The following is a 14,699-nucleotide window of genomic DNA, read 5'->3' as shown; positions in this document are numbered from 1 at the left end:
ATAACAAGGGTCGTGATGCAGAAATCGCAGACATCAAGGAGTGGTTGAGATTTTCTTTTTCATATATTTACTAGGGCTGTCAAAATTATCGCGTTAACGGGCTGTAATTAATTTTTAAAATTAATCACGTTAAAATATTTGACACAATTAACGCACATGCCCCGCTCAGACAGATTTAAATGACAGTATAGTGAAAACCCCACTTGTTAATTGTGTTTTGCGGCGTTTTGCTGCCCTCTGCTTCCGCTTGGGTGCGACTGATTTTATAGGCTTCAGCACCCATGAGCATTGTGTAAGTAATTATTGACAAAAACAATGGTGGGCTACTAGTTTATTTTTTGATTGAAAATTTTACAAATTTTATTAAAACAAAAACATTAAGAGGGGTTATAATATTAAATTTCTATAACTTGTACTAATATTTATCTTTTAAGAACTACAAGTCTTTCTATCCATGGATCGCTTTAACAGAATGTTAATAATGTTAATGCCATCTTGTTGATTTATTGTTATAATAAACAAATACAGTCCTTATGTACCGCATGTTGAATATATATATATATCCATCTTGTATCTTATCTTTCCATTCCAACAATAACTTACAGAAAAATATGGTATATTTTATAGATGGTTTGAATTGCGATGAATTACGATTAATTAATTTTTAAGCTGTAATTAACTCGATTAAAAAATTGTAATCGTTTGACAGCCCTAATATTTACCCTTTTAAACGTTTTTTTTTTTTTTGTCTGGATCGATTATATTTCATCTAAAATATTTGGGAAAATGCGACAGTAACAAAAAAAAAAAAAATACAATTAAGCGATAGTTATGAGGTGGATATGCACTACTTTTTTACAGACCCGATTTTTTTCATTGGAATGTAATATGTTTAAAAGTTTAAAATAGGCAAGTGAATAATTTTTTTAATGTTTTTTTTTTTCCAAACGAAATATTAGATGTCAATGGATGATTCTGAGCTAAAAATGACAGACATTTTGAATAATAAAAAATATATTTAGTGCTGCAACGATTAATTGATGAACTCGAGTATTCGATTAGAAAAGAAATATTCGAATTAAATTTTGCTGCTTCGAGTATTCGTTTAATTTAAGTGGCGTTTTAATTAGAGATGTCGGACCTGGACCCGATCGGGATGCCGATCGATCGGGTCCGATCACGTCATTTTCAAAGTATCGAAATCGGCAAAAAAATATCGGCCATGCCTTTTTTAAAATCTATATACAGTAATTTTTTGAATTAAATCGTTTTCTAATTGCATTTAACGTCACAAACACAATATGTTACACTCATCCAAAGTCTTTAGTTTAAGCTTGAGGTAGGGTGATCAAATTTATCCCGATAACGGCGGTAATGAAGTTTTTAAAAAATGTATCACGTTAAAATATTTAACGCAATTAATGTATGCGCTGCAAGACCCACTCACGCATTGTCGCGCTCAATCTGTAATGGCGGCGTTTTACCTATATAGAGAGATAAAAGGCAGTGTAAAATGAGTAGAGTGAATTTTGGTAACCTTTGGAGCCTTTTTTTAATTGGCTAAAGCCTTGCAATCCCTCTCCCTACGATTAGAAATATCATGGGAAGCAATGAGGGGAAGCAAGGTAGCAATTTATCTTTTTCTTAACACCTTATGTTATTTCCCAACGCAGAGAAGATATATCAATTGGTAGCACTACGCACAGTCATGGTTCCACTTCCCATCACAGTATCGTTTACTGAAAGCTCAACAAATACACTAGATGGCAATATTTAGTCACAATATACAAAGTCTTAAGTCTTTCTATCCGTGGATCCCTCTCACAGAAATAATGTTTATAATGTAAATGCCGTCTTGAGGATTTATTGTCATAATAAATAAATACAGTACTTATGTACTGTAAGTTGAATGTATATATTTGTCCGAGTTTTATTCATTTTTTTCTTAATGCATTGCAAAAATATGTATGATCGGGAAAAATTATCGGGAATGATTGGAATTGAATCAGGAGCAAAAAAAAGCAGTCGGATTGGGACATATCGGGATCGGCAGATACTCAAACTATAACGATCGGGATTGGATCAGGAGCAAAAAAACAAAGGAACAACCCTAGTTTTAATGGTTTATTTTGAAAGTGTTTGCATTTACTTTTCTTGATTTGGGTGGATACACTGCCTTCTAGTCTGCCTCATTTCACATTGCTGAATCCAGGTGCTCCCTGTTACGACCAATATAAGCTACGTTTTAGTTTGAGCTTTTTTTTTTTTTTTTATGCATTCGTTATTTAGTTTATCGGTATTTTTAGCCTATTTTTATGGAATATGAGTCTGAATCATTTGTTAAGAGCATTGTAAAAAAAAGTTAGCATTTTGTAGCATTTAAACTAGTGGACTTTTGCTATGCAAGTTAGCCAATTGTTCTTTTGTTGTACATTGATCCTCATTTATTTTTTTCTACAGTTTGAGGCTCAGCTCAGGTAATTAAATTTTTCATGTTCCTTATCTGATTACTCGATTATTCGAACTAATGGTTCATCGATTAATCGACTACTAAAATAATCGATAGCTGCAGCCCTAAATATATTACCTTCATTTTACGGGTGGGTTGAAACAAAAGCCGTTGCGCGACGTCTGTAAACAGGGGTTTCTAGGGTAAAACGGACAAATTAGAAATAGTTCGGGGGCTTAATGCGCCATGAATCTGCTATGGCTGCATATAGACATCTTGTTGTATCAAACACAACAGTTGTTTTAGCTTAAAATACTGCAGTTTCTTTTAAAGAGTAGTACAAGAGCAGAAAGTGCTTTTTTAGTCTTGTCTGTGTTTTCTGCCATATCTGTATGTGGCGTATGGTGACTTGAAGTTACGCTCTGAGACCCTCAATTAGGCCAACTTTCAAAATTGTCCAAAATGCATGTGTGATACATCATTGGAAAGCTTAAAATCTCAATTTTCTGGGGGAACAAAAATTTTGAACAGGATGGCATAATTTTTTTTTTTGAACAGCAAAATCCTAATTGGCGAGAACATGCGAGAGCAGAATTAAAGACGCCACGATTTTAATGAGATATTATTGCGTACTTACCTTGTTTCGATCCAAAAATTCCATGTAGCATGTATCACTGAGTGTTAAGACACAGCTGTGAATAGCCACAGGTGGATGTTTTGGGGATTTTATGGGTGAAACATGGTCATATAACAAGGGTCGCGAGGCAGAAATCGCAGACGTCAAGGAGTGGTCGAGATGTTCTTTTTCATATATTTAGCCTTTTATATGTTGTTTTTTAAATTTTCTTTGTTTGGATCGATTATTTATCATCTAACATATCGGAGAAAATGCGACAGTAACAAAAAAAAAAAAAACAATTAAGCGATAGTTATGCGATAAACATCCGTGCCTTATATACAGACCCCATTTTTTTCATTGTGACGTAATTTTTTTTATATGTTAAAAATATGTGAGTAAATAATTTTTTGAAATCATTTTTTTTTCTTAAACGAAATATAAGACATCAATTAATGATGCTAAGCTAAAAATGGCAGATATTTTGAATAATAAATATAACTAATTACTAGGGTTGTTCCGACCATGTTTTTTTGCTCCCGACCCGATCCCAATCGTTTTAGAGTATCTGCCGATCCCGATTGCTTTTTATTACACTCCCGATTCAATTCCAATCATTCCCGATAATTTTTCCCGATCATATACATTTTGGCAATGCATTAAGAAAAAAATGAATAAAACTCGGACGAATATATACATTCAACATACAGTACATAAGTACTGTATTTGTTTATTATGACAATAAATCCTCAAGATGGCATTTACATTATTAACATTCTTTCTGTGAGAGGGATCCACGGATAGAAAAACTTGTAATTCTTAAAGGATAAATGTGACTTTGTATATTGTGACTAAATATTGCCATCTAGTGTATTTGTTGAGCTTTAAGTAAATGATACTGTAGCCATTTAACTGTTCTGGCCAAATGCATGATGGGAAGTGCAACCATGACTGTGCGTAGGGGCACCAATTGATATAACTTCTCTGTGTTGGGAAATAATATAGAGTGTTTAGAAAAAGATAAATTACTACCTAACTTCCCCACATTGTCTCCCACCATATTTCTAATTGTGGAGAGAGGGATTTTAAGGCTTTAGCCAATTATAAAATGGCTCCAAAGACTGCCTAAATTCACTCTACTCATTTTACGTTAGTTTTTAGCTCGTGCAGCGCATGCGTTAATTGCGTTAAATAATTTCACGTGATTAATTTTAAAAAAATAATTACCGCCGTTAATGCGATAAATTTGATAGCCCTACTTTAAGCCAAAACTAAAGACTCTGGATGAGTGTAACACATTTTGTCTGTAACATTAAATACAAATAGAAAACGATTTAATTAGAAAATATAAATATATTATAAAAAGGCATGTCCGATTTTTTTTTGCCGATACCGATACTTTGAAAATGACGTGATTGTACCCGATCGATCGGATATCTTTACAAAATACTAGTACTGTATTTTAGTAACAAATCATGCACTGGGCCACATAACCATCTTTGAACAGAAATGTATTAGTCTACAGCAGGGGTCCCCAAACTGCGGGCCTCCACATTTGGTGATTAAATGTGACTTTGTATATTGTGACTAAATATTGCCATCTAGTGTATTTGTTGAGCTTTCAGTAAATGATACTGCAGCCATTCAACCCAAATGCATGATGGGAAGTGCAACCATGACTGTGCGTATTGGCACCAATTGATATATCTTCTCTGTGTTGGGAAATAACATATGGTGTTAAGAAAATGATCAACTACTACCTTTCTTCCCCACATTGCCTCCCGCGTTAATTTTAATTGCTGAGAGAGGGAATGTAAGGCTTTAGCCAAATAAAAAAAGGCTCCAAAGGCTGGCAAAATTCTCTCAACTCATTAAACGCTGCGTTTAGCTCTATATATTGGTAGAACAGCGGCTGTATAGCTTGTAAGCGGCAAGACGTGAGTGGGTCGTGCAACGCATGCGTTAATTATTTAACGTGATTAATTAAGAAAAAATAATTACCGCCCTTAACGCAATAAATTTGATAGCCCTACTTTAAGCCAAAACTACTCTGGATGACATTTTGTCTGTAACGTTATATACAATTAGAAAACGATTTAAATTAAATTAAAAAAAAAAAAAAAAAAAAAGGTATATAAAAAAAAAAAAGGCATGTCCGATATCTTTATGCCGATTCCGATACTTTGAAAATGACGTGATCGGACCCGATCGAGCGGGACATCTTTACTAATTACCTACGTTTTATGGCTGGGTTGAAAATAGTTCGGTGGCATAATGTGCCATGAATCTGCTATGGCAGCATATAGACATATTGTTCTTTCAAAAACAACAGTTGTTTTGGCTTGAAATATTTTTTAGTTTATTTTAAAGAGGGTTGCAAGAGCAGAAACTTCTTTTTCAGTCTTGTTTGTGTTTTCCGCCATATATATAGTATGTATATGAGCGGTTTACTCGCTTAAATTGTATTGAATGCATCACTCGCTGTCTCAAAACTCACACTACCCATTTTTTTTTAATTGACTGCATAGTTTTTGAGTTACTGCCATAGCAACACCTTAGCAACGAGGGACGTGCCTCGCCGCCTGCCGCTACCTGATGACGTAAATTCCCGAAGACCTTTCCAGCACTTAAATACGAAAGTTTAGCAGCACGTTACCCCCGCCATATATTGCAAACATTTCCTGGGTTTTACCGTCTCGATGTGTAGCGATGAAAAGCCTAGAAGTATACAATACAACCTTCATTTTTCAAAGGCAAGGCAAGGCAAATTTATTTATATAGCACAATTCAACACAAGGCAATTCAAAGTGCTTTACATCACATGAAGATCATAAAAATCACATTTAAATCAATACAACGTAAAAACCAAGACAAAAGATCGCATTTAATCACAAATTGAATAAAAAATAAATAAATAAAAATGAAACAGAAATAAAAATAAGACAAAAACTACTAGTTTTTAGCCCTGATTTAAAAGAGCTAACAGTTTGAGCATACTTCAGACGTTCAGGTAACTTGTTCCAGAGGTGAGGAGCATAATAACTAAATGCTGCCTCACCCTGCTTTGTTCTTGTTCTTGGAACATGCAGAAGACCGGTTCCAGACGACCTTAGGGGTCTAGATGTCTCATAGGAATCTAACAAGTCAAGCATGTATTTTGGTCCAAAGGCCATTAAGTGTTTTGTAGACGAGCAGTAGTATTTTATAGTCTATCATTTGACTCACTGGAAGCCAGTGTAGCGATTTCAAAACCGGTGTAATGTGGTCCAGCTTCCTTGTATTTGTGAGGACTCTGGCTGCAGTATTCTGTACTAACTGCAGCTTCCTGACTGATTTTTTATCAACACCTGTAAATATACCGTTGCAATAGTCCAATCTGCTGAAAATGAATGCATGCATAAGTTTTTCCATGTCTTGTTGAGTCAGAAGCCCCTTAATTCTGGTTATATCTTTTAGGTGGTAATAAGCGGATTTAGTGACGGACTTTAGATGGCAATCAAATTTTAGGTCTGAATCAATAATTACGCCAAGGTTTCTGACTTGATTTGTAGCTGTAAGTGACATTGTGCTAAGTTCCCTGCTTATCTTTGACCTTTCCTTTTTTGGCCCAAAAATGATCACCTCTGTCTTCTCAGCATTTAACTGGAGAAAATTCTGGCACATCCATTCATTGATTTGATGAATGCATTTACTCAGGGAGACTAAGGGACTATAACAATATAGTGTGAAGCGCTTTGAGCGCCTTGAAAGGTGGAAAAGCGCTATATAAGTATAACACCATTTACCATAATCATGTAGGGACACAGAAATGTACAGTTGTGTGTCATCTGCATAGGCGTGATAGGAGATGTCATTCTGTTCCATTATCTGAGCTAACGGAAGCATATAGACGTTAAATAAGAGTGGTCCAAGAATTGACCCCTGAGGGACTCCACACGTGAATTTGGTTCGTTCTGACTGATAGTTTCCGATTGACACAAAGAAATCCCTATCATGTAAATAGGATGTGAACTACTGAAGAATAGTGTCAGTAAGCCCTCTACCCACTGTTCCAATCCGCTGAGTAGTATGTTGTGATCAACCGTGTCGAATGCGGCGCTGAGATCCAATAGTAACAGAACCGATGATTTGCCTGCATCGGTATTCCGACGGATAAGGAGACCCTTTCTGGCAATTTAATACGTTTATTAATTGATCACGACCGTTTTGTCTGTTTGTTGTTGCTTGCCTGTCATAACACCACGGTTCAGTTAGCCCACGGTTTGGTTTGATCCTCGGTTTTGGGATCACGGTTTCGGTTCGCGTTTTGCTTTTTTAAAAATTTTTTTACACTGCCTTTATTTTGCTTTAAAAAAAATGAAATAAACACTTAAAATGTAAACATTTTCGACTGTTAAAATGCCTCTTAGCTCTTTGGCTAGTGTAGTGACTGACTACTGAAATACACACACAGTAGTAAAAAAGTTACTTGGCAAAGTAACTGGTGATACCTTTCATGTTTTTTTTTTTTTTTTTTTTCATAAAAAAAACAAAACAAAAAACACAAACCCCAAAACATAGTAACCTTTGCTATGTTTGGAGGTCATTTAATGTTGTGAATCAACCGTTAAAGTTGATATAATTGCTCCCGTTTTTGCATTAGTTCCCTTCTGTCTACTTTCGACATGTGAAAATTTTAAAACTGTTTCATCCTTTAAAGATAGACTCAAGTCAAGATTTTGCCGATTTAGGAGTATTTTAGATAAAAAGTTGCTTAGGTTCGCTCGTAAGGTTTACTACAACAGAGCCTTTCTGAGAAGTTTACTGCTCTAAAATGGCGGTTGTTTACTAACGCTACCGAGTCTGTCATTTCGCGTGTAGTTCTATATGCATGAGATATCTAGGCGTAGAGTGTATTCTGTCGGCTACAGTCAGGAAATATTGGAGCCACCTGGCCTAGCATCGCGTTTGCTACAGCGTCTCAACAAACACTCTTCCCTGTCCGTGTCTCTGACTTTTCTCGGGTTATTCAACCAACGTATTAACGAACATTGTCTCGTTGCAGAAACGGTGACCAAATCCGAACGGATGAAAAAAAAGCAAACGTAATGCACGAAAAACGTGCAGATTTTGAACGTAACGTACGGCGTACGCATTTAAAAATCAGTGCTCACTTGTACAAATTACGACGAGACTGTACAATTTGACAGGTATGAATTATAGTGGACCGTCACAGTTAGGTAGTAGCACTCTGTAGCACGGGACGTCCAACTATCAGTGGTCAGGGCGAAACTATGTGCTTTACACCGGCTCTGGCTAGAACAATGATGAGCTCAGTCTGATAAGCCACAGTTGCCCATTGTATTCATTCAGGGCATATTGGAAAACACAGGAACATAACAGTCCATATTTGGGCATATTGTGATACAGTCTACAACAGTCAAAGCTAAGGGAAGGCACACTCAAACACGTTAGTATAACAAAGATGCTCTATGCTACAATGTTGATGTATGATGGGTGTGTTTAAAGCATGAATAAAATTGTCTCACAGAAAGGAATGATTCAGATGACATTCAAAGCAAAAAAAATCAAGCTGTGTCAACATGACTGCAAACTGATGTCAGTCGTAACACCAGGTGGAATGAGGATTACCTTTAGAGGAATTTTACATATTGTGTGAAAGTAAGGATATATTTTTGTGTTCCTGGACAAATCTGGCCATTGAAAGTTCTTCTCAGAATTCCACAATTCGGTGTTTGTAAGAGGTTCGGAGAAGGACAATGAGCTCTCATTTATGTCCACTTCAACTCGGATCCTCTGCAATTTGACAGGCGGATTCCATGCTCCATATTCGAAACTGGGAATATTGTATTTCCTATCACGAAATCCAATGAGCCAACCAATCATTTTCTCTGGCAAACAAGGGTCCCCCCACTTGATCCCCACTGCCCAGGAATTGGTGTCTCCCACCTCAACATCCCACACGTGTCTTCCCGAGTCCAAAGCAGCACCCAGCACAGACCGCCACGTCTGGAACCTCTCTGGATTTTCTGGACGCTCCTGCTCTACGTCTTCCCAACTCAGACTGGTCAGATCATCAGACAGACTGATTCTTGGATTGGCCGTGTTGGGGTCCAGAATGACGGGACTGTAGGCGAGCGTCTCCTTCATTAGCTCCCATACCTTGAATTTGAGGTTGCCCACGTGTTTGGCTACATCCAGCAGACCACCTGGCAGCAGCTGCGGCTTTTCAGGCATCTCCTGGATTCTGCTCATCGCAGTCTTGAAGTTCTTCAGGAAAGAAACATTGCCAGACGCCAGCTGCTCCTCAGTGCTTCTGATGACATCCGAGAGTGCGGTCATTTGTTGGCCAAGAACCACAATCTTCTCCTTTATGATCTTACTCTTCTTCTGCTCTTCCTCCCTGACTGCAGCTAACCTGGCCTCCTCCTCGACGTCGAGAAAGCGCCGGAGCTCCTCAAAATCCTTCTTAATCTTGCGTTCGACATTCTCCCTCTGGACTTTGATGTACTTTGCCTGTTCATTGCAGTTCCCTCGACAATCTTTGTAATCTTGGAGTCTTTCCTTGGCCTTCTGCAGGCCTTCCTTGAGTTCCTCATGATGACCTTTCACAATTTCTTTGAGGGGCCGGAACGTGTGACCAACGTGGATTTCTGAGTCTCTGCAGATGATGCACACAATCTCCCGGTGGTCCAAACAGAAGAGTTTGAGTTCCTCTTGGTGCATGCTGCATATGTCCTCTGACTTGATTGAGGCTAGAGAAAAGTTTTCACACAGATTCTTCAGTGCCAGGTTCGGAGGGACATCCAGCGACCTAAACTCTGTCCTACAGACTGGACACGATTGTTTTCCTGCGTCCTTCCACTCCTGCAGACACGCATGGCAGAAATTGTGACTGCATGGCAGCATGACAGGATCTCTGAAGACGTCCAGACAGGTGGGACATTGAAGATGGTCCTCCATACTTTCAGCCATGGTTTTTGAGAAGACGGCGTTTGTCTCAGCGCACAAGTTCGGAATGTCGAACTGCAGTTGTTCTGCAAAATGAAAATCATTCTTACATACAATGCGAAAAGATTCTTTCATGTCCTCCCTCTAGGTTCAAAAGTGCACTTCCTGCTTACTGAAGCTGGGCTTAAATTTCTAAAGAGCAACTTTTATAAGTTTGAAGTGAAATGTTCCAGAAGAGTTACCCTGAGGTGACTAACTGTAACTTTAACCTGGTGTCACACTAAAGTAGAGATCGCAATTGTGGTTTCATCTGACATTGACGGGATGCTTTTGTTTTCAGAGTGTCCAAAAGTCAACTCTGCTTTGCTATTCGTGGGGATTTTGGACACTTGTGATCAAACCTTTCTGACTTGATTTTATGAGACGTGAGATCGTTACTAGAGGAGCCAAAGTGCAACATGACACGTGGATTTGTGATCAAAAGCTATATGGATTTATTCATTTAGGGGCAAGGACAAATTTGTACTCATGTAAGAGGACCATGACTTCAAAATAATATGACTCAAGTCAAAGTAGTTGTCTGAATAATTCACTCATGGCTGCTTAAAAAGTGTGATTTTTTTGGGCATAATTTCATCTAAATGAGCCATTATTATTATCCACTAACCTAATACATGACCAATAATATGCAAATCATTGGTTTCCCGCTCCAGAAAAAAAGTTTTAGGGCATGGTTTCGGAGTTCGCCTTAGAGGAAACATCACTACTGTGGAGTGCGAGACAAACTAGTCCAAAAAAGTTGCACTGGACGATATTTTTAGAGGAAAATTGACTTTACGCTTTCTGCCATTGGTCGCCAGGTAGCTCAAACGAAGTGAGTAGTTGCCAAAACTCACAGAAATGACAGTCACGATCAGTGTTGTTAATAACGGCGTTACAATATAATGGCGTTACTAACGGCGTTATTTTTTTCAGTAGTGGGTAATCTAATTAATTACTTTTCTCATCTTGGCAACGCCGTTACCGTTACTGAGGACGGAAAGGCATGCGTTACTATGCGTTACTAAATTGGTCGAAAAGTCTGAGGGAGACGGACTCACCGAGACGACAGAGCAGAGCAGGAGCGGGGAGGAGGCAAGAAAGTTGTGACGCCAAGCAAACGCGATGCTAGGTAGCTCCAATAATACATGTTGTAGCCGATAGCCGACAAACTACGCCAGCATGTTATGGTAGATATGGTAGACATGGTAGATATCACATGTACTGTATATAGATATAACTAGATTCAAAATGACAGACATGGCACTAAATGCGTTAGTAGACAGCTGCCATCTTAAAGCAGTAGGCTTTTTAGGACGGCTCTGTTGTAGAGAACCTTCCTAGCGAACCTAAGTAACTTTTTATCTAAAATACTTCTAAATTGGCAAAATCTTGACTTGAATCTATCTTTAAATGATGAAACAGTTTTAAAACATTCATATGTCGAAAGTAGAGAGAAGGGAACTAATGCAATAATGGGAGCAATTTTAACAACTTTTAACAGTTGATTCAGGGTAAAGGGTAAATTAGGGTAAAAAATTGGGCTCGGGCCAATTGTACCAAAAACCTCCACAAAAAACTTCACATAGTGTGGCCAATGTTTTTTTTTTTTTTTTTGAGGAAAAAAAAAAGAAGTAATTATCACCAATTACTTTGCCAAGTAACTAATTACTCTTACATTCAGGTAATTGAGTTACTAACGCAATTACTTTTTGGGAGAAGTAATTTGTAACTAATTAATTACTTTTTTTCACTAAGATTAACAACACTGGTCACGATAAAGAGTGGTGGTGCTCATGCTAAGATAAGCAGTCTTTAGCTACTACACACACTAGCAGCACTTCTAGCTCACCTATGACCATTTGGTCAACAACTTTGGTAGCACGTAAAAAAGGCTTTCACTCACCGTTTTGGCTAATACTCCACTCGCCGAAGGTCCTGTTAGTGACTTCAACATATGATGACTCAAGTGGCAGAAAATTATTTCAGGTACTGTACAAGTCGGAAGATATTTGGTTCAACTGGTATGACCAGTTCCGAAGGGTGTGTCGATTAATGAAGGGACGTTTCCGCGAAGTGTGTGCCGAGGCTCGCTTCATTTAGGGGAGGTTCTGAATAGAGCTGTCCCGACTAGTCGACATAGTCGACGTCATCGATGACGTAAATCCGTCGACGAGCACAACATCCCCGTCGACGGTTAATGAAGGGTTAAAAAAATATATGTGCGGAAAGTTCAGAATGTCGGATACTTTGTTTGCAAGCGGGGAAAGCGGCACAAAGCCAAAAAAGCGCACCAGAGTGTCCAAAACATTGACTTATTTCAAAGAAACAAAGGAGGGTACACTCTTCTGTCCTGTCTTTTCAATGCCAAGCTTGGCTGCACGTCGGCCGTGAATTAGCACCTCAAGCGCCGTCACCCAGTTTGTAAAATGTTTTTTGTTTTTTCATTTTTTGTACACCAGAGGGTGCTGTCGCCTTACTAAATAATAATGTTTCTTTGACAATGGGCCTTTAAAGTGCCTGTGACACGAAAAAGCATGTTTATTTCATAATACACGTGGTATTTTATGCCCCTGAATGATATGGACCGCTTGGATGTGTGTGGAAGCGATCGCTATATTTATTTAGTTTTTTGAATCCCGCGCCAGGAAAATGAGTGACTTGCGGCTTCGGTCTTGCATTGAGGAGGAGGGCGCTGTGACGTGTACGGTAGAAGACGTCCTCTTCACGCTACAGTGTACTGTTGTGTATGAGGACGAAGGATTCAGCTGATTTTGCGGATTAATACGTTTATTTTTCGCATCACGCCAGCCAAACGGCTGCAGAAAAATCATTCTGTATGAGGGAGAGGCGTATGCGCCTTTTTGGAGTTTCAAAAGGTTCCCATTCACCGTGGATATTTACTGTGGGGCCATTGGACTTACGAGGAAGTGAGTAAACATCTTGTTTTGTACTATGTCAAATAGGAATACAGCGATTACAAAGTAAACACTACAAACTTCCTTTAAATGAAGGACTACTTACGTTTGATCATTGATAGGCATGTAAAAAGCTCTCCTAATGCATTAGCAGCAGCACGTTAGCTGCGTTAGCTCCAGCCACCATCCTCCGGGGAATGAACTGTAAATTGCTCTCCGCCGGGCGGTTTGCCGATCCGCTAAGACATTCGATAACCGGGTCGTCATGTCAAATAATCCAGGATAGCTATGTGTGATTTTCCGCTTCGAAGACTTTGAAACATCACTCGGTTCGGGTTAGCATGTCGGCTAGCTGTCACGCCTTCTGGTTTGTTTACATTCTCCGAAGCCGGGAAAGGGAAATGACATTTGTCCGATTTAGGTGTCATAAAATATCGTTCGGGAGGTGCGACAGTAAAGGTGAAGTCGACAGTTTTGACCATTATGGAGTAATTTTGCCATGTCCTGAATAAATGCATTTTTATTATTTCAAATTCCATTCAGGCGGCACGGTGGCTGAGTGGTTAGCACATCTGCCTCACAGTTCTGAGATCAAGGGTTCAATCCCGGGCTTCGGCCTTCCTGTGTGGAGTTTGCATGTTCTCCCCGTGCCTGCGTGGGTTTCCTCCGGGAACTCCGGTTTCCTCCCACATCCCAAAAACATGCATGGTAGGCTGATTGAACACTCTAAATTGTCCGTAGGGTATGAGTGTGTGCGTGAATGGTTGTGTGTCTCCTTGTGCCCTGCGATTGGCTGGCAACCAGTTCAGGGTGTCCCCTGCCTACTGCCCGTTGTTTGCTGGGATAGGCTCCAGCACCTCCGCGACCCTCGTGAGGAATAAGCGGCATGGAAAATGAATGAATGAATGAATATTCTATTCAGCACAAGACCATGTCATGACCATGCCATTTATTTAGCAATTGGGGAAAATACTTGGATAAAAAGAGTATCCTGTAAAAATATTGAAGTAAAGAGACAGAAACGATGACATTTTGCCGCTCTCTTCGTCGCGTTTTCCTCGTTGTGAATAGTTCCCCCTCAACGGGCTGACTGGTCCTTCTCAAGCCATTTATATAGCTATTGGGGAAAAATACTTGGGTAAAAAGAATATCCTGTAAAAATATTGGAGTAGAGAGACTGAAACAATGACATTTTGCGGCTTTCTTCGTCGCGTTTTCCTCGTTGTGAATAATTTCCCCTCAATGGGCTGAATAGTAAAATCGATGAGCCAAGTCTACCGCTGACGTCATCCACCTGTTGGGGACGCTAAAGCCCTATAATGGTAGGCGTGGCTAACCGGCAGATTAAAAGACTAATTTCTCGTCATCTGTGCTTTGCTAAATTGTTGTATATAGTCGAATCGTCTCAAAATATGATTCTAATTCACATAATAATGACATTTTAGACTTTTTTTCTCGTGTCATATGCTCTTTAGGTGCTATTAATATTGTTCTTAATGCTAACTGAAAGGTTTATTTCATGTTATGGTTTATTTTATGGTATAGAAGGTTAGAAGGTCATAAATATATACAGTATATACAGTGATTGCACTCAAGGGAGAGATTGTCAATGATAAGGTAATAAATTAAGGTAAAGGCAATTCAGATAGGCAATTCATTGATATACAGTGCCTTGCAAAAGTATTCGGCCCCCTTGAATCTTGCAACCTTTCGTCACATTTCAGGC

General features: G+C 38.8%; 1 protein-coding gene across 1 annotated transcript; it reads right to left on the bottom strand.

The window, feature by feature from the left end:
• Positions 1–5,823: 5,823 nt before the first annotated feature.
• On the bottom strand, positions 5,824–13,074 carry LOC130923464 (E3 ubiquitin-protein ligase TRIM35-like). The gene is made up of 2 exons (XM_057849200.1): positions 11,962–13,074; positions 5,824–10,102 (listed from the first exon to the last, which is right to left on the bottom strand). Exon 2 carries the CDS (start codon positions 10,038–10,040, stop codon positions 8,643–8,645), a length of 1,398 nt encoding a protein of 465 aa, XP_057705183.1. The 5' UTR covers positions 10,041–10,102; positions 11,962–13,074; the 3' UTR covers positions 5,824–8,642.
• Between the last annotated feature and the right edge of the window lie 1,625 nt (positions 13,075–14,699).

This window comes from Corythoichthys intestinalis, chromosome 10 (assembly GCF_030265065.1).
Source record: "Corythoichthys intestinalis isolate RoL2023-P3 chromosome 10, ASM3026506v1, whole genome shotgun sequence".
In the NCBI taxonomy this organism is placed as follows: Eukaryota; Metazoa; Chordata; class Actinopteri; order Syngnathiformes; family Syngnathidae; genus Corythoichthys; species Corythoichthys intestinalis.
The sequence above is the reverse complement of the archived record's forward strand: the minus strand, read 5'-3'. Positions and strand labels throughout refer to the sequence as shown.